The 23,166-nt window shown below is 48.7% G+C and overlaps 9 protein-coding genes across 9 annotated transcripts; 4 read left to right on the top strand and 5 right to left on the bottom strand.

The window, feature by feature from the left end:
- Window positions 1–814: 814 nt before the first annotated feature.
- LCP9604111_6846 (transcriptional regulator family: HMG) lies at window positions 815–1,888 on the bottom strand (the record flags this gene model as incomplete). The annotated part of the gene is made up of 2 exons (XM_039074812.1): window positions 815–1,446; window positions 1,495–1,888. The coding sequence occupies 2 exons, from the start codon at window positions 1,886–1,888 to the stop codon at window positions 815–817; spliced, it is 1,026 nt and encodes a 341-aa protein (XP_038927147.1).
- A 1,322-nt stretch (window positions 1,889–3,210) lies between these two features.
- LCP9604111_6845 (DNA-(apurinic or apyrimidinic site) lyase APN2) lies at window positions 3,211–5,457 on the bottom strand (the record flags this gene model as incomplete). The annotated part of the gene is made up of 6 exons (XM_039074811.1): window positions 3,211–4,191; window positions 4,243–5,018; window positions 5,068–5,200; window positions 5,252–5,297; window positions 5,349–5,361; window positions 5,430–5,457. The coding sequence occupies 6 exons, from the start codon at window positions 5,455–5,457 to the stop codon at window positions 3,211–3,213; spliced, it is 1,977 nt and encodes a 658-aa protein (XP_038927146.1).
- Window positions 5,458–5,798: 341 nt separating this feature from the next.
- Window positions 5,799–6,577, top strand: LCP9604111_6844 (cytochrome c oxidase subunit VIa; the record flags this gene model as incomplete). Its single annotated transcript, XM_039074810.1, has 5 exons — window positions 5,799–5,982; window positions 6,070–6,094; window positions 6,154–6,313; window positions 6,373–6,380; window positions 6,532–6,577. 5 exons carry the CDS (start codon window positions 5,799–5,801, stop codon window positions 6,575–6,577), a joined length of 423 nt encoding a protein of 140 aa, XP_038927145.1.
- An 886-nt stretch (window positions 6,578–7,463) lies between these two features.
- LCP9604111_6843 (uncharacterized protein) lies at window positions 7,464–9,227 on the bottom strand (the record flags this gene model as incomplete). The annotated part of the gene is made up of 1 exon (XM_039074809.1): window positions 7,464–9,227. The coding sequence occupies one exon, from the start codon at window positions 9,225–9,227 to the stop codon at window positions 7,464–7,466; it is 1,764 nt and encodes a 587-aa protein (XP_038927144.1).
- A 906-nt stretch (window positions 9,228–10,133) lies between these two features.
- LCP9604111_6842 (putative ubiquitin conjugating enzyme) lies at window positions 10,134–13,623 on the top strand (the record flags this gene model as incomplete). Its single annotated transcript, XM_039074808.1, has 2 exons — window positions 10,134–10,296; window positions 10,361–13,623. The coding sequence occupies 2 exons, from the start codon at window positions 10,134–10,136 to the stop codon at window positions 13,621–13,623; spliced, it is 3,426 nt and encodes a 1,141-aa protein (XP_038927143.1).
- Window positions 13,624–14,011: 388 nt separating this feature from the next.
- Window positions 14,012–16,246, bottom strand: LCP9604111_6841 (uncharacterized protein; the record flags this gene model as incomplete). The annotated part of the gene is made up of 2 exons (XM_039074807.1): window positions 14,012–16,117; window positions 16,235–16,246. 2 exons carry the CDS (start codon window positions 16,244–16,246, stop codon window positions 14,012–14,014), a joined length of 2,118 nt encoding a protein of 705 aa, XP_038927142.1.
- Window positions 16,247–16,713: 467 nt separating this feature from the next.
- LCP9604111_6840 (LYR motif-containing protein) lies at window positions 16,714–17,424 on the bottom strand (the record flags this gene model as incomplete). The annotated part of the gene is made up of 5 exons (XM_039074806.1): window positions 16,714–16,723; window positions 16,781–16,830; window positions 16,891–16,953; window positions 17,121–17,285; window positions 17,374–17,424. 5 exons carry the CDS (start codon window positions 17,422–17,424, stop codon window positions 16,714–16,716), a joined length of 339 nt encoding a protein of 112 aa, XP_038927141.1.
- Window positions 17,425–18,017: 593 nt separating this feature from the next.
- On the top strand, window positions 18,018–18,884 carry LCP9604111_6839 (uncharacterized protein; the record flags this gene model as incomplete). The annotated part of the gene is made up of 3 exons (XM_039074804.1): window positions 18,018–18,197; window positions 18,246–18,343; window positions 18,401–18,884. 3 exons carry the CDS (start codon window positions 18,018–18,020, stop codon window positions 18,882–18,884), a joined length of 762 nt encoding a protein of 253 aa, XP_038927140.1.
- A 1,440-nt stretch (window positions 18,885–20,324) lies between these two features.
- Window positions 20,325–22,814, top strand: LCP9604111_6838 (uncharacterized protein; the record flags this gene model as incomplete). The annotated part of the gene is made up of 2 exons (XM_039074803.1): window positions 20,325–21,648; window positions 21,712–22,814. The coding sequence occupies 2 exons, from the start codon at window positions 20,325–20,327 to the stop codon at window positions 22,812–22,814; spliced, it is 2,427 nt and encodes an 808-aa protein (XP_038927139.1).
- Between the last annotated feature and the right edge of the window lie 352 nt (window positions 22,815–23,166).

Below are 23,166 nucleotides of genomic sequence, written 5' to 3'. Positions count from 1 at the left end.
TGTAGTGCATGCCGATCCGCGGGTGGCGCCGACTTAGCGGCGGCTGTGAACAAAGAGTATCGAGACGTCACCTCATGCACAAAGACAGAGACTCGAGGCTCTGGGCGTCGCTGTGTAGTCGAGCTGTGAGATCAATGTGAAATAGGCCCAGTGGCATTCTGAGTGAGAAACTGAGGGTGTCTGGTTCGTAATTTTGGTAAACATAGGATTTGGGAATGGTTGGTTGTCGAAGTATGTCACTGAGAACCTGTGATACCAAGAGGTTGCGATCGTGTCCTAGATGCGTTTCTACATATTCATCTGAGAATATACGTGCTACAAGAGAGAAAGAAGCTTGAGAAAATCACTAATTGATTTCAAGTTAGGTACAGAACAATGCTCACTCGGCAGGAGGAGAGCGACCAGGAAAACCCCGTGGGAAAGAAACCCAGTCGACTCCCCTCCTGAAAACTTGTCGTGAGCCAAAACAGGAGAAAGATATCGTACATGAATGGACATTTTTTGGGAGGGTTTTCTGTTTTTCAACATTTTTTTTGGTTTTTGGTTTTTTTTCTTTTGTTTTTTTTTTTTTTTTTTTTTTTTTTTTTTTTTTTTTTTTTTTTTTTTTTTTTTTTTTCTGAGTTGTTGCGGAAACCGAAGAGAAAGTCTGATAACTGAGATCTATCCGAGTAATCTCAGAAGCCAGAAGTGACTGGGTAGTCACCGGGAAGTGAAAGAGACAATTGTTGATCATGATTATCAACATTGCCGAACCGTGTCGTAGTGAGAATGTACCATTTAGAGCACGGCGGGAATGAGCTGACACTTGACAGCTCTAGTTATTCCCGAAGATTCGACCAAGGGTTGCCGCAGTGTCAGCGAAACCGGGGGGCTTGTTGGGATCATAGATGACAGGAAGGCCCAGGTCGCGCTCGGTATCAAGGGTGGAGTACATCTCGTCAACTTCAAATTCTTCAATTGGCCATTGAGGAACGTCGTTGAACACCCAGTTCTGAGGTTCCGGGATGGTAGCTGAAAAAGAAGGGTCCACGGCAAACACGGCTCCGTTCTCGAGAATGTGCTTGTGCCACTCTTCATCGCGTTTCTGGGCGTAGTTGTTGGCGGTGCAGTGCTTGACGACTTGGTCAACAGCAATGATGGGAGGGTGTAGAGTATCCAGGCGTGAGGTACCGATCTTGCGCAGGCTGAGGCTAGTGCCACTGGGCTGGACAATCCAACCAGACAGGGTGAGGTACTGCTGACGGGACAGGAAACCCATCAAAGGCAGGCAAAGGTCAACAAATGCAGACAGTGAGGGGGTGTCGACATGGAAATGATCACGGATAACCGTATAGGCCTTGGCGAGGACAGCCCAGTGGGACTTCAAAGTGTCGTCTTGCCACATTTCACTGATGGCCATCGACTTTACTTTCTGTGGGATCCCAGGGAACATGGGAGCACAAAAGCCTAAAATACTGTTAGAAATGAATCAACGATCATGAAGATCCTACTTACTTCTGAAAATCATGAAGCTGTTGAGGGGTCGAAGGCGTCGCTGCTCCAAGGGAGACGAGAGTACATTCCCAATCACAGCGCCAACACATCCGGTGGTTGAGTCAGGGTGGAGTTGGTCCATAGGCAAGGCTTGATCGATACGTTTCAGTTCTAGCACGCCATTCACATAGACAAAACGTGGCCCAGTGGGTAGAAGTCTTGGCTGCTGAAAGTAATTCGCAGGAAGCTCACGTAGAACTTTAGCTGCATACTGTCCCACAGGAGAATTTTCAGGCCAACGTTCCAACACCCTAAGGGCGTGTCGGAGGGACAAGGTCTCGACGTATCGAAACAAAAGCATCTCAAGATGAGCAGGTCCGTATCCCAGAGGGACCGAAACATCAGGAGTAGACATGTTGAACAATGCAGTAAGGGTTCAGAGTGATGAGACAGGGTGTGGGGTGAAAGGGAAAAGAGAACGGGATGGAGAGAGGAGAGGGAAGAGGAAGAAGAAGAAACAAGGCGCGAGGTAAACAAATATAGTCCCGGAGGGGCTGGGAGCGCAGAACAAGGTAGGTGCCGAGTTGGGTGGTTTCTTTGTTTGGCGGGGTGAGAGACGTGTTTCTTTGTTTGCCCAGCGACACCAATCACAAGGTCTCATCCTCAGAGAAGACTTCCCCATTAGGAATAGTAGCAGTAGAACAAAGAAAGTCAACTCTGGAGGGATATGACTATGCTACAAGTGACCTTGCCATCAAGTACTAGTGCGACAAACAGGTCGTATACTATTTTGTCTATTTAGATGCTTGGACTGTCCATTCGGATTGTAACCGCACATTACGTGTTTGATATGCTGCTCTACCTAATAATTACAATGAATAGTATATCCTAATAGTTCATGAAGATATACTATGTAGTTCGATCTATACTAGCTCTGTCTGTGCTACGGTTGATGTGCATATGGCGCGTGCCACTGCAGATCCGGGGACTAGCTCCCGCTGTATCCCGCTGCCACATGTAACTTTAAAAAATATACCAAACTTTGCACAAAATACATAGCTTTGAACTACGAAGTCTGTTTCTAATTGCATAATCTCGGTCATTGTGAAATAATGATTCAAACTATGAGTAATATGGGAGTGAGTCAGTTGTCGAAGTTCCGACTCAAATGTATCGTGACTCGAATTCCCATGGCAACGGGCAAACGAAGTGACTCATGAAATAATAATTAATAAAATGATTAATTAATTGAAATAATAAATAAATAATAAAATAATAAATAATCAAACAACGAAATTAAATCGAAAAAAAGAAAAATGCCAAATCGGCACATCAACTCGATAAATACAATAAATTAAACAAATAAAGCCCAGGTAAACAAAGAAGACAATAGAACAAAGAAACTGGCAGCTACTAGTCCACAAATGGAACTAGGGAAAATGGCTGGAGACCTGGGAGACTTCAATGAAGTTTGCGCTATGGATTGCCCGCTACATGCTGGCATGTACGTGACATCCTTTTGAATAGCATGCAAAGTGCCCTACTCGTTGATTATTGCTAGGACAACAGGACATCAGAAGCAGTCTTCATGAGTTATGCATGCGTACGCCTAATTTTTGGATTGTCCGGGGCTCAACCTCGCTAGATTTACAACGTATGAATATCGATACTCGGGTGTAGAATTTCCAGTAACTCTGTTGGCTATCAAGGGATATCTGCCTTCCTGGGACATGTATGTTATTGCTCTTGCGTCGCAACCGGCGAGTTCCAGTCACTGGCCCAGATGAAAGTGGGACAACGCCATTGCGTACCCTTCTCCTTTTCTCCGCTGGGTCCCAATGGTCGAGGACAGATCCAAAAGGAGCGGCCGCGATTCATCCCGGGTTTCTTCGTGGTCAATCTAATACATGGCTCTTGGTGCCCATCGCATGGTGGAACAGGTTTCTTGGTAAAAAGTTTTGACCAATCCTCCTTGCTGACAATCGGGTCAATTATTGTGTCGTCAATGAACTTCCTGGCCGTTGGCCCTTCGGTAGAAATATCAGCTTCCTCTCTTATGCTTTCTTCTTGTAACCCCGGAGACTGCAGGCTGATCTCTGGATATTTCCCCTTCTCTTGTGACTGTCCTGATGGTTCGGGATTGAGTGATGGTGTCGAGGATCCTGATAAAGGAATAGGTGACTGGGTGGTTTCAGATATAACAGCCCTTGGCTTGAAGAAGCCTGTTAACATTTTCTGGCCTGCCGCAGAGCCCCCAGAAGACGTCGATACGGCGGATTTGGTGCGTTTCGCGGATGTGGTAGGTAGAGGCTGCGAGCGTTTGCGAGAAACAGTCTGAGGAAGTTGATTTCTCGCAGTGATAGGCGCAGGGATCTTTTTGGCCGAGTCAGTGGATCCGAAGGCTGCGTGCATGTCTGTAGATTCTGTGACTCGAGTCGTGGGAATGTTAGCCGGTGTGTTGGCTAGGTCTACCGCCCTCGACGGAACGCTGGTTGGTTTTCGAGAGAACATGTCCTTGATGCTTCTGCGCTTATCAACGTCAAATTCGGGGAGCAAACGCCCCGAAGCGGGCAATGCGCACTCGTTTGAGTATTCCTGTTGACGCCTGCCACAGTGAAACATTCCTGGCGGGTTGAGAATATCCCGAACGTTTACTTCGCCTTTGGGCTGGTTCACAGACTCCTTGATAACAGCATACACAGGACAATGGTCTGATCCCTAGAAATCAGTCAGTCAATGATTCACATCATAAATGCGAGAAGTCTATACCATCAGTCCCTCTTGAATGTTTGAGTCGGAGAACCAGCTCCGCATACCAAGGCTGCACAACACATAATCAATCCTTGAGCCGTAATTCCCTGGTCGAGCATTGAGTTTCTGGTCCCAGCATGTATACATGCCTGCACGACCTGGATGGAATGACCTGCAGACATCGAAGAGAACAGGATCTTCTCTGCCTTTGTCACGTTCACCAATAACAACGCCATCCGATATCAAGTGGTTAAACAGGCGTCGAGAAGGCGCAGATATAAATTCTTCCTCGGTCATTGTACCTTTTCGTATGGCCTCAATTCCATGAGCAGCATCAATGCCCTGCTTCGAAATATTGATGTCCCCAGCCACGACCACATTCTTCCCCATAGCAATCAGGTTTCGGATTCGAGAATCTAGGACATTGAGAAAGTCCATGCGAAAGGTATCTCGATTCTCATCCCGATAGGCAGGGCAATAGACACCAATAAGGACAAATGCAGGAAACTCCAGAATGACGCAACGCCCTTCGGAGTCGAGGTTTGGTGCATCTATTGTGGTATTGGGCACCGAGCTAACATACTCTTGCTCCTCTTCCGAGTCAGGCCCCTCGAGATTCATTGCGGGCCTGGAAAGCTGATCTAACGTTGGATATCCACCAATCTGCTGCTCTTCTGGAAGACTGCAGAAAGATGTTGAGGATTTTGGTGGGCAGAGAACCCCAGTAATGCCCTCTTCTGCCCTTATTGGAGAACAAGTGGCATTGCGCGTGTAGATCACAACACCCGAGTATCCTAAAAGCTGTTAATCTTCTGTATATATAGCAATGGAGCATTAGCTTGCCTTTTTTGACTCGAGGGAGACTGAAATAACAATCCCATCCTGGAACCAAGACCATGTCATCGCGGAGGTCTTTGCGCTGAATCTTGGTTTCTTGGAGAATTACAATATCCGCCTCCAGTATATCAAACATAGACTTTAGACTAGATAAGCTCGGCTACTGTGAAATAGAAGGATATACACTTACCTCAAATGTGCGCGTTCCTCTCCATGGCTCATAGGAGAACGGGTTTCTTTTGTTATATTAGTGTTGAACCGGTTCAACTAGCAGGTTTCTTTCATACCGTATACCATTGACTAAAAGGTTATGCGCCGTTGGTATATATTCACTACTCAGAGCTCCCGATGATTCAGATAGGACTTACCATTCCACGTGGTTATGCGAACTCCCATGTTGGACGCGCTAGTGTATCCGGGGACAACGCGGCATTTCTTGCGATGCAAATGATCAAGACAGGTCGAAATACAATATAAAAGATCGAGTCAGCCAAGGATTAGAGCCACCCTTACTTATTCAATCTAGTTAATTGGTTGCGGGACCTGCATCCCGACGTTCATACATATTCAAAACCATCACGTGATTCTAGTAGCCTTGTGTCTGCCTGATATATAAGGCCTCATGACATCAGGTTACATAATCCGGGAGATCACGGGGATACGCTAAAGACGGCTTCAGACCTCATCGCACCACTTTTGACCTTCACCACTAAGAGATCTCCTTAGCATCACCCACCATGTTCCCTCAACGCAATATCGGTCGCCTTTCCCAGCGTGCTTCGCAGCAGATGCGTTCCGCTCCGGTCCGCTCCACCATCCAGCGCCGTTTCAACAGCGCCGAAGCGAAGCCTTCTTGGATCGTCGACAACGAATTCAACCGCGAGAGAGCTGCCGTCAAGCACCATGCTGCCTCTACCAGCAGTATGTACCCTACAATTAACTCAATTGATTGTGCAGCATGGTCATTGGCCGTAGATAATATCCATTACTGACCCGATTATTCCACAGGCCTCTGGCTCAAGCTGTCCGTCTTGTACGTTTCAATCCACTCCTTGGTTTGACACTCTTACCTAAAACTTAATTACTTCATAGTGCCGTGATTCCCTGCCTGATTGGTGGTGGTCTCAACGCCTACAACCTCTGGAATGAGCACTGGGAGCACTGGTCGCACATGCCCCCGCTCGAGGAGCGCACCGAGTACCCTTACCAGAACATCCGCACGAAGAACTTCCCTTGGGGAGACGGTGATAAGGTATGTGGATCCAATTATGCTGTGTGCTGAAGACTCGAGCTAATCTATGTCCGGAATAGACCATCTTGTGAGTTCCGACTTTCCACCCCACCACATACTATACATTGTTCTGCGGAACAGCAGCTTCTGCAATCTTACATCTGATGATCTGCTTTCTCAACCGGATCGCATGACATTCCACATCACCCCCTGAAACCCCAGGACTAACTCATCTACAGCTGGAACTCCGATGTGAACTACCACAACAAGGACAAGGCCACCTAAATTAGGCCGCTCGCAATCTTTCCATATACTCGAGACTCCCCTTCGAATCCGCCAGGAAATCATTGAGTGTGTGTCAGGGTTGGCTCTTCCATGTACATATACCACACTGTCGTTCCCATGTGGAAACACAGTCAAATGCTTGGGGAGCTCAAGGTCCAGTTGACAGAGTGAGGCGAAGCTTACTATGTACTAGTCAACATTCATTCTTGCTGCTATTTCTTTTGTCTCTTTTTGGATCATATATCTATTTGTCTCAAAGCCTATGCTTCCAATTTGCATCGGCTGATCGTAATCCCCAATACCGCTATGTAGAGACTGTGACTAGACTATTTGACCAAGACACGTCTCTCAATAGGTCTACAATGATATGTTTCAAATATAAGAAATATTTCTTCCCATTTGCTTCATTTTCATACAAGAATACTCCCTCAAAGCGCATGAAGCTCGGATTGTTGGTTTCTTGACTCATTAGAAGTCCCGGGTTATATATATATAACTTCAACGATGAGGTTGACGCAAATAACACAATGAGATAGAACTCAGGCCACAAAGAAACTGTGGTGCGAACTCTTGAAGGTAGCAAGAACGTCTTCGCGCTTAGAAAAATATATTGTTTCTTTGTGACATACACTACATTATTCGATTTAGTCAACCCTCAATGATAGACACTTGTAACATAGGATATTGCCAATCCTCGTCGATTTGCTTACTTCGCTGGACTGTACGGAGTACAGAGGTCTACAAAGCTCGACGGGGTTTGATATACGGGAAATCTGATTGGATAACAAAATTGACCGCCATGGCGAACATAATCTGTATGTTGTACATATTCAAAAGTCACCTCAACTCCACCAAAAATGTCCAGGTATACAAGTAGATAATAACACTACACAAACAAAGAGCTATTTGGAGCGAGGAGATCCAGCCCGGACTCGCCCTCGAGGAGAGGGAAGAGACGACGAATCCGATCCTCTAGAATAGCATCTTCAGCCTCCCAACGTCGACGATCGAGCTGCTTCGCTTCTACGCGGCGTTCGCCGCCAAACCAAGCACCCTTAGCCTGATCCCTGCTCTTCTGCTCTTCTTGTCGAGCACGGGTAACAAGGGTAGAGACCATGATTTTCCAATTCTCCAGCCCAACTTTCAGACACTGTGCGCAGCGAGTTCGAGCAGTGCGGTCGGCTGAATTGCTGAGTTGGAGCATCGTGGACTCGGCCATGTCGACTGCATCGCGCGTCCAGGCAAGACCGGAATCCTTCGACGAGGAGGCGTACAGGATCTCGCCGATGTAGGTCATTAATCCTGCTTCTTCGCAGGCTGATGCCGTGGTGCGACGTGGGGGTTCGTCGCCTGATGGGAGAGGGTCTGGGTACTTCACGGGAATGAGGACATTTTTAAGCGATTTGAAGAGAGAAGAGAATGGGTCGTTGTTGGATTTAGGCAGAGTTGGAAAGGACGGAGATCTATCATAGTCCGATGATAAAGGGAGGCTGCGTCGGGCTTTGAGAACAGAGGTGAAAAGGGATAACGCTGTGGGAAGATTGGCTTGACGAGCGTTGTGGACGGCGAGGGCCGTGGAGACACGGAGAATATTCTCTGAAGGTAGCTCTCCACTATTATTCTTCAACAGGCCGCTCTTCAAATCCACAATTTTGCTAGCATCTCCTTTCAACCCACCAGCAGCAATGTCCAAGGCCCACTTATACATGTCACCCGCCGTAAGGCCCAAGCCTTTGAAATCAAGCCAATCAGCATAAGCCAAGGCAGCATCAAGTTTCTGCCTTGTGTCAAAGCCCTTTGTTGTCAAGATCTTCATGTAGAAGCGCTCCGGAGACGGAGACGCTTCCTCACAATCCTCTTCCCGTGGGACCTTCTTCTGGCCAGCGGGCATGGGTTTTGGTCGAGGATTCGAGGGTCCAACAACATATTCCGCAGGCGCAGATATCTTCTGCTTGCGATCTGTCAACCAGCCATCTAGGTTCTCAGCAGCCTTGGCAGCACCCATCAGGGCCTGGAAATATCCACGGCGCCAAGGCTCACTCTTTGCGGAGACATCGAACCCAGTGTGGCCGACGCCTTCGACCAGGAATCCACCCTCACCCTGTTCTATGAGGCCTTTGCCCTCACCCTCTAGGTTCTCCAGACGCTCGAGCAGCTCGCGAAGATACCCAGCGACCATAGGCCAATTCGTCATCAGCTTGCCGATCTGCTCAGGATTCTGCAGTGCCTGCGCAGATCGCAGACACCAGCGGCTTTTCCAGGACCACTCCGTTGGAGTGGGCCATGAATGCTCAATGTTTTCTTGGTAGATGCCGAGCTGTATCGCAGAGAACAAGACAAGGATGGCCGACACTGACAGGCCGATCTTGACACCCCGCGATACCCTTCGCTTGTAATGCTCGCGGCTCTCGGTAGATATCAAGCGACCGAAATGCTGGCGGAGGTGGATTGATAGCGGTGGGAGTGGACGGGTCGGCGCAAGAGGTGATAGGAAGGGTAGTTGAGGGCGACCCGGCGCTGGAGAAAGAAGAAGTAGGCGTGTGCGGTGGGTGAATGGTCGGAGATGTACGTTGGGACCGGAGATCCGAGGCAGATGAGTTGGCCGGATATGACTCGGTATTCGACCGATGGCGCTTCGAGGGGGCAACATGATTGTGTTACTGAAAAGATTGGAGATTGATGAAGCCTTGCTTGTATTGGTGATGAATGTTTGTCTTGTTTGATATGCACGTGACCGTTGTAGATGTTGTAGTGCAACTCGGACGCAATGCTTGGAAAGGTCGAATTGAAATAGGCATAATAATAATAGAATCGAAGTTTAACAGTTCCTTGACAGATATAAATCAGTTTCGAATGCTAGAATTTGCATTGTCTTCAATCTCAAGCCCACTGTTGCACTGTATTCTTGTGACAGAAGTCATGCTTCGCCTGCTGATTCGTTGACACATATTCATGGACTGAATTGTTCTAGCATCAGAGGCAAGAAACACTCCCTAAGCGAGCCCTTTCTATACATCTTACCGTGAGTATGAGGGGAGCACCTAGACTATCTCACGAACTAGAATTCAAAATGGCGCTTTCTCTGGAGGATACTCGCAAAGACCTCCTCAAAAGCGAACCTCTGATTTTCTCCTTCGTGCCTCTCTTATTTTCCTGTAGACTTGGATCTAGCTTAGGTCTGTAGGTTTGCATGTATGAGTTTGTCTACTCCGTAATGCATGAAGTATAGAAGCCCCGGAGTGGACCTGCCAAGACCGATCGACCCGATTAGATAAGAATTAAGATAGTGGGGCTATTCCTAATCGGGGCCTGAGGCTGCCTAAGTACCTGGTCATGGTTGAAATCACCAAATGGCTTACGCCGTTACTCTTTGTTTTTCTTCTGTACTCGTCATTCCTTTCTCATCGTGTCTTTATTTTGCTCGATATATTTCTTTGATATACATGAAGCACTTCTAGGCTTGATCCCTTGACCGACTCTTGACACTGACTTTCGCGTCTCATTACTTCTTCTTTTCCACCTTCTTTTCAAAACTTCAACGCAGTGAAACCGTACTATGCCACGCAAAGAATTCCTGCGAGATCTCGCAGATGCAGCGGTCCCTGGCCGATTCCCCTGTACCTCCGATATCAGAACAGGGGAGTATGATGGATCAATTTCCTTCACATTTGTAGCACCCGAGGCAAGCCTCACCCTTGATCTCCAAGCTATAGTTTCCGGTAATTAATATTACTAGCTCATAGTATCTTTCAAGGATCTAATCTCTTGCTGACGCACAAGCAGACTCTCACGATTATCCCAGGGACCATGGCTTTTTGGTCTTCCCATCGTCCGAGAACTGTCCAAAGACAGTCAGCTCCTCCCTCGAAAATGCAGTGCCTTCATTCACAGGCTTAACTATCCATGAATTGTTGCGCAACATTGAGAAAATGATCACCAACTCTATGGTTGATCCTGATTCGACATCCAGTTACCTAGAGGACCTAGGCTCTCGTGACTCCGACTCCGACGACTCGACTGCCGGTGATACTGAGCCAGGCTGGGAGTCTGATGATGAAACCAGAATATTCACATCTACTCAAAGTAAGACGAAGTTACGAGAGAAGATTCGCCGTGACCTTCGTGTGGTCAAGAACGCGGGATTCAAAGTGGGATACCTGGGGTTAAAACATGGCGATATTATTGTGTCAGTGTCTTGCCGCATTTCCAAGCTTGGCATTTCCGAGGAAGCTATGGATTCTTGGGGCGTCGAACCGTCGGAGTATTTGGTTTTGCTGATCCGTTATCGACCGACTTACCATGAACTCCAAACAATTATCGAGATAGCAATTGATTCGAAAAACCCACCGGTTCAGATGAATGTTGGCCTTTGCAGCTCATACAAGCCATCCTTAGAGCACGCTATGGAAGTTATACAGGAGTCACAGGATCAACGGACGAAAGACGAGAGTATGACTTCGGACAAAACAATACGTGGTCATCTTTTCAGGCCGCTGTTCATTGGAAAATCGCTCAATTTACTTATCAGAGAGCGCCTGCTTGGGATCATCAGTCTTCGACTAAAACATGGGCTTTCATGGACAGGGGCAGAACTTTTCTTCCAGACCAACCAAGGCAGGGATTACAGCTCTGAGAACTTTTCCGAGGAGGACTATCAGCCGGACAGCTGGGCCACGTCGACGCCAGAAATCCTTTTGGCTGATCATATGACCGAACTGGACCGCAATATCTCTAATATGTCTTTTCCTCTTCTTGCCATGCAGTTTACCCTGCGGCATTTTGTCAAGTGCACAGAATTTTGCTTAGTTTGCCACTGCAAAACTGGTGATGCCTTCGAATCACTGAAGCCATATGTTTGCTCCAATGATTTATGCCTCTACCAATACATGGCGCTGGGACTGGGTGCAAGCCTTGAGTATGAGATCCAGTCCCAGCCCTTTGTCGTTGACTTGCTAACCAGCCTGGCATACGCGAGGGCTTCAGCGGGGCTTCTTGAAGACTTCCCAACTGGTCTTCGGCTACGCGTACCCGAGAAATTACTTCCTAAAGAAAACTCAGATTGTTCTACAAATTATATCGGGCAATTTGATGCAACCGATCTTGAAATTCGGCTAGATCAGCCGACTCCGGTCAAAGTCGGCGATTGGATTGTCCTCATTATGAAGACTCCAAAACCTGCAGAATGGCACTGTCGTGTTGAACACATTGGCGAGACGTTAAATCATATTCGCATCTCATGTCCAATTAGTAGAGGCCGTCGAGTGCAGCCAGGAGAGGTGCTAGGGGTGGAGCCCCAGCAAGTGAGATTTGTTGTTTATGACACCAATCTAGACGATTTGGCACCCACACAGAAACAGTGGATGATTTCTTGCCTATTGGCCATACTACCTAGTATCGAGGAAATGAAGACATTCATTGAGAGTGACAAAAGGGGCAAGCTTCTTTCAACCTGGAGAGACGTCATATCCCCTGCTGGATTGGACCTTTTACGCTGGGTTGTCGCCTCAAATCGATCTTTCATCAAGCAAGATGTCGATGAGCCTCGGCATCAGATAGATGGAATGGGCGACTACATGCAATTCAGACTTGTTCAAGGTGCTGTCGACAAAGAGCAGCGCTTTCTTCAAGCGGTCAACTCCACTTCTTTGGCCCAGAATCCAAAGCATCCTACTATATTCGCTTGGCATGGCAGCGCTTTGCATAATTGGCACAGTATTCTACGTGAGGGGTTGCATTTCAAGCAAGTTGTCCATGGCCGCTCCTGTGGTCATGGTGTTTACATGTCGAACCACTTCCATACCTCATTGTCATACTGTGGTAGGAATCTTCTTCCCACGTTTTCCACATCTCCCGCGTTGTCCGCGAGTCGGCTGGAGCTCGCGACGGTGATTTCTCTTAATGAGGTCGTCAATGCTCCCAATCAGTTTGTGTGCCGTAGTCCCTACGTCGTGCAACACTTGGATTGGATCCAACCAAGGTACCTTTTCGTCAAGCTCTGTGACTTGAACGTACCTGGTATGGCAAAGAAAACTGATGGATATGCGCATGGGAGTAAGTCAAAGAGCTCAAAAGCCCAGCCATCATCGTATCAACATGATGAAAGCCTTTTATACAAACAAGATAAACGTTATCCGGCTGTCGGTCCCAGCAACAAACAGATCAAAATTCCCATCTCCGTATTTAGCGGCCAAAGGGCAAACTTCCTTCATGCCGCTAGTGAAACCGGGCTTGCAGACCTTGTGCCGTCACCCAAGAGACGCAAATATTCAATTCAAGATACTGAACAACACAACGACGACAACGACGACAATGTCAGCGTTGAAACGACCACAGAGGATCTCAGCATTCTTTTATCTGACGATGAGATGTGTGAAAGTCCCCCAGGTCCTAGCATGCAAGAAGGAGCTGTCCCAGCAACAGACCTCAAGACTGATTTCCGACCCGGAACCCTAGAGGATACTTCTTTGCCTACACTCTCTCCACCCCAATTTGCGACTACCTCAGCCACAAAAATCCTACAGCAGCATCTTCAGGCTACCATAAAAACCCAGGAGCGAGTGCCACTCCATGAGCTCGGATGGTACGTCGACCCCAGCTTGATTACAACAGTCTACCAATGGATTGCAGAGCTGCATACGTTTGATCCATCCCTCCCACTAGCAAAAGACCTCAAAAAGACCAAACAAAAAAGCATCGTCTTGGAGCTCCGCTTTCCCCGGCAATTCCCTATGGATCCACCCCTTGTACGGGTCATTCGCCCTCGTTTCCTCCAGTTCGCCGCTGGAGGCGGCGGCCACGTTACCGCCGGTGGATCTATGTGCATGGAACTGCTGACACACTCGGGCTGGCTACCAACGACTTCAATTGAGAGTTTGTTGTTGCAGGTTCGCATGGCTATTACCAGCACCGACCCAAGACCCGCGCGTCTGGATATCCATAGCGCAAAAATCGACTATTCAGTAGGCGAAGCAGTAGACGCCTACAGAAGAGTTGCATTGGCGCATGGATGGCAGATCTCGAAGGATATTCAGCAACTTGCCTGGTAGTTTTTCTTTTCCGAAGAAACTTTTGTAGGGTTGGCTTTGCTTTGAAGTAACTAATTCTCCTTCGCTAATTTCGCCATATGGAGAAATAATACTTGCTACTTTCTTCTCATCTCTATATGTATGCTGTAGTTTGTATATTCATACCCAGCATCCCTAAGATAAGCGTCTATTGTACAAAAGAACAGAGAAAAAAGCACGAGTAAACGGAGTCACTTCGAAGAAAAGATTTGAATTGAAGAATAAACTATGTGGTCCTACAATATGATGCACAATGATCCTATACGCCTATCCACAAACATAAACAATCCCATCAAAAGGCAATAAACAAAACCAATGCCATTCATTGTACATTAGTTGGCTGGGAGAAAATAAAGCCCTCACAAGTGGCTCATGTAGACTCAGACGAACCAGCCTGTGGGATCGTAGGTAGTTTCTCAAGTTCGTCATGGGCTTCCTTAGCTTCGCCAGATCGAGAATCTTCCTGCAGCCCTGCTTTGGTGGCAAGAGTTTCATCACGAACACTTGTTTCGGTTGCTGTTTCTGACTCTTCGTCTACGGCAGGCGTTGATCTCTTCAATAGACTGAAGTCTGCGGTAATGGCTGCAGTGGGCTCTGCTGCAGTGGGCTTGGACTGTGGATGCTCTTCGGTCTCTGGCGCTTCAGGTACTTCTGGGTTCGCGAGAGACTGGGCATTGAGCCCTTGGCTTTGTTCTGGTGACGGGGCATCTCCCATCGCGACGTCTTTTGTTTCGTCTGGGTGTAGACTGGGCCCGAAAGCATCGCAGGTGTTCGGTTGTTCACGATCAGGAGCTATCGAGAGCGTTTCTTGTGTGTCGGTATTGGAAACGGACTCGTCTGGGATCTGTTGAGGTTCCTGAGCCTCATCCAAGGCATTGTTCGATACTGCCGTCTGCTCGGTTTCTGTATGCTCAAGTGTCTGCAATTGGGTCGAAGGTCGTGCTACTGGGGGTTCCGAGGGAATTTCGGGGTCAACAGGTGGCACGGTAGTCGCAATTTCCTGTTGGTTTGAAAGAGGAGGTTCCTCCTTTGGTGCAAGGTCAGCCGTCGGCTCTGTGGCTTCTTCTCCTCCTTCCACCTTGATATCTGAACTTTGAGCTTCGGCAACTGCAGCTGGGAGCTCGGTAGATTCACTTGTCGTTGCGGCAGTTGTGGTGGGAGAAGTGGGAGTCTTGTCATGCTCCGAAATGACAGGCTTCTCATCGGAAGCGTTGACCTCCGCCTTCTCTGAGGGAACATTGGAAGTCAGGGCACCGAAATCCACCTCCGAGGTGTTTTCGGGCTGGTTTTGCTCGTCCTTTTCGCTTAATGAAGGAATTTCAGGGGCATGGGGCCGGTTTTCGGGAACAACATCAGACATGTCGACATCAACCGATTGCTTGGCAGGAGTCTCGAATGAAGGCTGATTCACAAACTCAGCGCCAGACAGAGGCTGGGGTGTATCAGGGGTCTTCGCATCCATCATCGAATCATCACCGTCATCGCTGTCATCTCCCTCGTCACCATCTTCATCGTCTTCATCTTGACCAGCCTGGTCAATGGACATACGTGAAGCATCCTGCTGACCTTCTCTCTTGTAGTCACCCTCCCCATTGCCATGAGAGGGGCCAGCTCCATGTACTGTCGCGGCATCAGACCCTTCGCCAGGCGCAAACATGACCTTCTTCTTCCGGCCCCTTCCAATACCCTTGCCCTTTCGCTTAGGTGGAGGTGGACGTCGTTTTGGAGGAGTCATTACAGCTGCTGATCCAGCCTCCGCAACAACAACACCCTCAGCATTGACAATGCCGACCCCCTCGACGATTGTTCCAGGTGCAGGCGCCTCGGGCTTCACAGGCACATTGCTCTGCTCGGCAAATGTCTGTAAGTCGCCAGTAATCTCTCCTTCAATGCGATGGCCCTCAGGCACCCACGCCTCGTAGATAGAGATGTTGCCTGTTTGGGGATCAACTTTCTTGAATTTTGTTCTCCTCATGGGCCCGGAGCTTCCATCTATAGTAGTAACGGTGCCATAAAGAGATGAAAGACCAGGTCGCCTCTTTGCCAGAAACTCCACCTCCGCAGGCTCGAGGTGCTTGGGAAGCGTCATCCATTTGCGAGTTGTGAAGCTCCGATCAGCCACATGAGATGCGGAGGCCGAATCATCCGCATCTTCTCCGCTTTTATCCTCATCCTCTGTTCGACTACCTTGGAGGATATGGATACATCCAGCACGGGCTGCTCGAAGGAGTGCGCGACTGATTGGCGGTAGGAGCTGGCTGTCTCTTGGCATGGGGAGCTCTGGTAGCGTTGGCCCGCCGCCTGGACCTTGAACGGCGAATTCCGACTCAACAGGTTTAGGCGCTTGAGAGAAAGTGTGCTGTTGTCGGGACCAGCGACGCACTGGCAATCCCTCAAAGACATCGTGATCGATTTGGCCGGTTCGGGTGCGGTTTGGGGCACCATCGAGGTGTCGCCCTGAGCGCGAGGCTCTGAACTGTGGTGGATTTTAGCTAGCTAATTCGAGAATTTTAAGATCTAGTATCTGGAATGACCATGTGTCTAGGGCAACCAGGTCGGCGCTAGATCACCACGGGGGCAAGTTGAAACGTACCGTGGAAGGCATGGCAGATGCCCCTATACAAATTCAAAGGCAAGTGCGCCCGATCAGAAAGCTTGTAATGTCCTTATGGCGACCTCCTGGGCAGGATTCTTTAGTGCGATGTGATGGAGTGTGTGGTGGTACAGTGCAGTGCACCTCAAGTCGCGTTGCGATGCTACAGAACCGTAAAGAGATATCACGTGATGCATACTTATTGAACATTGATGCAATATCTTGCTATGGCAGCTATCTATATTGTGACAGTGTCCCTCAATTGATATAAAGCAAATTGTTCAAGTAAAAGCGATTTATTTTGTGATTCAGGAGTGGAATGGGTGTTTCTGGTGCTTGATAAAAGAATAGCTACAGCTGCAGCTGCATCGCTGGGTGTATAAATACAAAAAAGAGCAGGTGTTTAATTAGTCCACCAGTGGCAAGTTATCGAAAAAACACAATGGAATAATAACAAGTTCCCATCCAACGTCTAAGAATCAATCCCAACTACTACAAGTCAGTGACATGCAGAAGGTGGGTTGGAGCTTCATTTGAATGACTTACCCAGTATCCTTCTGGCGGACAATACCTCCATGGTTCCCGGTTTCCTTTCCCTTCAAAGAGAATGTAAGTTTGAGTGCTGGAGGAAGGCCTTAGGCCAAGGTAGAACTTACTGTCTTCTGGCCTTCCACCACCAACTTATCCAACTGGTAGAACTGGCTGATGATCGTTTGTCTCTGTGGCTATGTCAGTATATTATTCCCAAGATTTGGATCCGATGATTTGTAGGGCAGTGTGGTAGGATGAGGACTCGTCGACTTTCAATATGCGGGGCTGAGGATGGATCCCCGATATCTGCCACCGACCGAGTTTCACCCCGAGAGTGCCATGTAACACCACTGACCTTCAGCATGCGCAAGCTCTTAAGTCCCTCCTGGATCAGTTCCTGTATCTGGCGTTCCTCTGTGGCGTTTTGGTGCTCGCGGAACGAATCCCTTGTCTTCCGACGAGCGAATTCACGGAAGTTGTAGTTGGAAAACTGTCCGGAATAGCGCAGAAGGGAGCGGAACTAATGAAAAGAGAAAGACGCTCGTTAGTTTGATGCATTAAGGACAAACACAAGAGGTTGAAGCGCATATAAAGTCAAGAGGACATACCAAAGACCGTGCCTGGAAGGCAGTCTCACGGTGCAGGGACGCGACAGACATGGTAGCTGAAGTTATGATAATATTTTGAAGAGGATCCAAGTGGTAATCAGAGTCAAAAAGCCGAATGTGAGTAGTGCAAGACGCCTGCTTGGTCAACCCAGGTTATCACCGATGCCTTGGTCGCGTGGTCGACACGGCGCTGCGGCGGCAAGAAGTGGTCCTAAGAGCTGCTGGGTTAGAGCGACCGTTCGTATTGCAATGGTCGAGATACCAGAGTGTAGTTCACGTACGTTGGGCGCAATGACTCGTATCAAAAACGCAATCGGAGGGTGGCGGTTCGATCTTGCAAGAACAAAGATTCGGGGGAAATTAAATCGCACAGGAATCGATGGGTTTGATCAATAGTAGCACAGTCTCTTAAAACACAAGAGATACAGTGGGTTGAAGTATGCAAGAGAGAAGAAGAAGCGCAGAAATGGGAAATTCTTTTGGGTTCGGAGACGAATGACGGAGTTACCGGGGCCGAGCTCCTTTGCTCCACGTTTCTTCTGTATCTCAAGCTTTTGGGATTTATCGGACTTATTGTTCAAGTCACTCGGTTTTGTGGATATTTGCATTGCATATCTGCTTCATTGGCCTTTAGTCTTTTCTCCATGGCTCAAATACCCACGCCACCAGCGTCGCGACCGGGCTCGGAGGCACCCGAAGTGAAGGTGAAACCTGTAGCTTTGGAGGATTCAGTCCAATGTTTGGATACACTCCTTGAGAAATACTTGCATCTGCTTGATCGGCAGCAGAAACTACAGTCAAGTCTGGCAGGCCATCTGTCGTCGGTATGACGCTGTCAATCATGGTTCATGAAATATGCTGAGACAAAGTAGGGGTTCTTTGCTCTCGCCCAGGCCAACTTCTCTAGTCCTCCTGGCCGCCGTTATGGTCCTGATTATTACGATGGGCGCATGAAAGCAACGAGAAAGATGTAACTTCACCTGCTGTCATTGATTCCTGGCGCTTGTTAACTGGGCCAAATTGACAGATCAATCCAATCCGAACAAGACACGGAGAAACCCACGAACGATCCACAAGAGAAAGGGGATATCACTGTGCCACCTGAACCTGGATACACATTCTCCATCAAAAGTACAACCAGTGATCCACTAGAGGAGGCTGATGGGGATAACGAGACCAAAGCTTCTTCTCCGGTCCAGAGTGGACATGAGAAAACCAGCCCGGCTGAGACGGCTAGCTCGGAACCCTCTGACACTGCAGAAACCGAAATCACCCCTGTCGAGAAACCAGAGCCCGCTCCTAAGAAGTTTCGTTCTACTGATCCAATTCATTGGTATGGAATATTGGTCCCCCAGTCGCTGCGCAGGGCGCAGGACTCTTTCGCAAATGCGATAGACAATCAGGTGCCGAATTTGGCTAGTACAACGGTCGAAATGCGAGCGCTGGAACAGCAGATAAGCGAATTACGGGCTCGGCTGGAAATCGAATCCCCCGATGCGACTATGTTGTAGGTATCCGTGACTTTGTCCGATATTGCACGGTTGATCCGTCGTCGCAAGGTCAAGTTGGTTGACAGGTCGCACAAAGCATTATATTGTTGCGGTTCCAAGGAGATCACCTTGTATGACCAGATGTAATTAAAATTGGGAGTCGCAAATGCCTCATATCTAAAAGTTGAACTCAGGAAACCATGTACAATATATCCTCATGATGAACTGTTCATGTGGAAGGGCCCAGACCAGGCCACTGTGGATGCATAGACTCGAGCGGAGAAATATCTATCGTACAATAAATTATTCATTTAAGGGGCTGTAAATGGCTAATACCAAGTAGGGCTAAAGGTGTTTCAGTGCAAAGCCTAGTCTATCAAAGTACGGAGTTTATAGCCGCCCTGCACCTTTAATTTTGCATTCAACGTCTTTTAGTCCCATGTGCTATGGAGTCTATAAGCCTATGGAGTATACAATATGCAATGCATGGATATAAATGTGCTATAACATATTCACTAACTCATTGAACAAGTTTCAAATTACTTAAGGGAGCCTTTATATGAGACGTTAGCGTCCGGGACTAACACCAACCCCACTGATACAGTCGAGATGTGATTCGTCTACGGAGTAATTTGGCCGTCTCATGTTGAGGGGGTTGACCTTTCATTCCATTTTTCCCTTCTTTTCGCTACAAAAGTACAATGCTGAAAAGCGACATGTGTGCTATGCAGATCAGAAGGGGGTTGGAAGTATGCAGGATGCATGGACTACGTAGTCTTTGGATATATGCAACTTCGTACTCTTATACGACAGGGAAGTGCACGAAATCAAGGAAGAATAGATTAATCCGTGAGGTTTAGCCTTAATATACTTCCCGTTTGAGATGTGGACTAGCTTCCATAGCCCTGGTCGTGTCAGTTTCAATGCCTCTTTTCTCTCCTTTTTCCCACCCTTAGAAGAGCTTGAGGCTCTCCCCATTTGAATTGGTAGTCTATCCAGGTCAAAGACTGGGGCTAATCTATCCTTGAACGCCAGTTTGATACTAGCGGTTCCTCTCGTTTTCCCAGTCCCCTTTTTCAACGGTAAGTCTTCCGAATCCAATTCACGATGACTTGAAGCTGGCCCTGACGATTTTATACAGTGGCATTGAATGCCCTTCCATTCGTTTGCGATCTTGATCCTGTGGATCTCGCCTTGCTAGATCGTTCTCATTGCTTTATCCACTCTCTACAATCTTGTAGACACTTGCTCAGTGGCCAGACCCCGGTTCTCTGGTTTCAATCCTTTTGATATCTTTTCATTCGTTTTTTTTTTTTTTTTTCAGCTCGATCAAGGCATCGAGCAATCATTCATTATCATTCAATATTTAAGAGACAAGTCTCTCTTTTGGACAGCAGTACCACGCCACACTTCCTACACTGCGAGCCCTAACTTCTCGTGAGAGGTTAGCCATACTTCTCAATGAGCACTGACTTACCAAACTCCGGGCCCTCTGGCGAGCCTGCCAGGAAAGGATCCGTCAAACGGGCCAGGCAAATGCTAGATGCCGGCGTGCGTCCAGAAAGAGCCTCGCCACCCCAGATGAGACAACCTCCCGTCCCTAGGAATATCTCCCACCAGGCACAATGGCCTCTTCCTGATACAGGTCTCCCACCACACCCGGCCAATCAACATCCTAGGTATTTGGTTCCGCGTGGTCCTCCACCTCAGAGACCACCTCATCCGGGTGAAATGCCTTCGCCATCCATTTACTCAGAACGAGATAGCCAAGTTTCAGAAATGGGATTACCTCCCCGGTCCTCCTCGCAACCTCAGCCTTCTGCGCTAGCGCAGTCTCACCGGCCGATAGATAATACCCCTGCCAGTCCCACCAGCACAATCGACCTGACTCCTCGAATATCGATCGCAACGGAAGATTTGTTCAGGCAATCTGTAGCCTCCGATATGCCCCAATTTCCACCCACTTCTCTGCCAGCCGAGTCCGATCTTTCTCAGGATGAGCCTAGACACCGGACGGCAGGTCTTGTCGCACCGCTGAATTCGCGACGGCCCCCTCGGGCTCGTCGATCATCTGTTTCGCCCATTCCAGAAGAACTCGCCCATCCTCGGTTTACAAAATGCTCCGTCGCATCGAGCCGAGCCATCCCAAGCTGGGGATCCGGTCCCGCTGAATCCGAGATTCTGGGAGCATACGACATAGATTCAGACGATGGCCAGCGCTCACCTGGCTTCCAAGAGGACGATACGAGGCTTGTCCGAAATGCCAGTATTGGAAAGCGAGGAAAGCCGACGATGCGTACTATCCTCAAGTCTAACCCTGTTTCCGTTGTAGACATGCCAGCACCTACCCAGGAGGAATCCGCCAAGGGCACCACGGCGCGGTCTGTCGGGCTGGGAGCTGCTGCAAGCCAGGCGCCCCATATACCAAGCCAATTACGAAAGTCGTCTACTACATCGAGTGAACCACCGAAAGGCCTGAACTTAGAAAAACCTCCCTTGTCCACAAAGCATGAATCGCTCTCCTCCAATGCACAACTCGAAAAAGAGCTCGAGGCCTTCGGACAGCTGCCCAACGCTGCACCAACAATGAGTGACAAGAGGCCTGGCGGTCGCAAGCCTCCTGCTCTGAATATGCATGCGTTGCGGGATGCAGAGGCTCGTGGGAGTCTTTCCAGTTTATCTGATTTGATTCGGAGGGCGACAAAGCTCGCATCGAACCTGGATCATGGGAGAACCGCCAGCCGAGCCAATCTGGCTGGTGATGAGGCTGGATTCAAAGGGATGGGTGAGTCTTTCGGATCCAGGCTATGTGGAAACCGAAAATAGTACTAACTGCTGTTATGCTTAGGACACCGACCACGTAATTCTGGCTCTTTATCGGAAATGCTTGCCTCCTTTCCCCCGCCGGGTTTGGCGACACCCGAAGCGCGCGGATCAACCGCATCATGGCCCGTGTTCTTTGGACGCTCTAACTTGCGTAATGTCGAGCAGCTTAACTCGAGCGACGACGACCCTAATGCTCCCCGACGCAAGAAGACATGCTGTGGAATACCTCGGAAGATCTTCGTGCTCATCTGTGTCGTAATCTTCATCATTGTCATTCTGGCAGTTCTTCTCCCCGTGTTCCTTGTCGCCGTGCCCCGCGAGAATGCGAGCACGCCCTGTGCTGAAAAGAACCCTTGTGAAAACGGAGGTGTAAGCGTCTCAGCCGGCACCCAATGCTCGTGCATTTGTTCGAACGGTTATATCGGCTCACAGTGCACCGTTTTGGGTGACGGTAGCTGCACCACCGCCCTGATAAGTGACGGATCGAACGCGACCATGGGCAGTGCACTTCCTGTTCTGTTCAACGAATCCAAGGAGAAATTCAACATCACCCTCGACCCAGTCACAATCATGGCTCTGTTCAACATGAACGACGTCACCTGCACGACCGAAAACGCGCTCGTAGCTTTCAGCGCTGTCACAACCGACACAAGCAAGACCCGACGATCTGTGAATTTGGTAGCCGATTCGATGCCATCCGTGTCGAAAACCGACCCAACACCAGTCCTGGCTGTCCGTTCCGAAGCCACCATGAACGGTATCCTATACGACGACTCGGAATCAAGCAAGACAGCTACAACCACGTCGGCACCCACTCAAACCGAGTCTGCGACGAGCGCCTCCGCTACCAAGGCCAGCTCTCAAACCACTGCTGCTGCTGCCTCCACATCCACTGCGATCAGCGTTCCCGATAAGGTTGTTGGGTTTTCTCGAATTGCGGTGTTGTATATTCTGCAGAAGACAGGCTCGCTTGACACCGCTCTGTCCTCGGAGGAGGACATCGAAGAATACCTGGCCGATTCCTATGCGAACGCGACTCAGCCGGCCATGAAGGTAGGGGCGTTTGCTGTGGATTTCGAGAAATTGACCATCACACTTCCCAATAGCACGGTGAAGGCGGAGTGAAAATATGTAGGGAAAGATGTATATAGTGTCCATAGTTTTAATATATCGGGTTATTGGCGTTGTATATTAATGGAATTCTAGCCGGATTTAGGGTTTTCAGATCACCCGGGCGATCTATTCCTAATTGGGGGATGGGATGTCGTGATTCCGCGCGGAGGTGACGTGCTTGGTCACATGACCTCAGCCTCTGCAGATGTGGCGTCGAGCTAAGCCGCTTTTGGACTTCCGGATAGCGTTAGGTATATCGGTTGTATACTAAGTGTACGTGTACTCCTACGTACTACGGGGTACAAGATCTTTCTTTAGAAGCAAAGCCTCTATGATATCAGTCAGGGGTTCTAGGGGTGTCTAT

Source organism: Penicillium roqueforti, assembly GCF_015533775.1.
Source record: "Penicillium roqueforti strain LCP96 04111 chromosome Unknown scaffold_19, whole genome shotgun sequence".
Taxonomy (NCBI): domain Eukaryota; kingdom Fungi; phylum Ascomycota; class Eurotiomycetes; order Eurotiales; family Aspergillaceae; genus Penicillium; species Penicillium roqueforti.
Note: the sequence above shows the minus strand (reverse complement) of the source record. Positions and strands in the feature narration are given on the sequence as shown.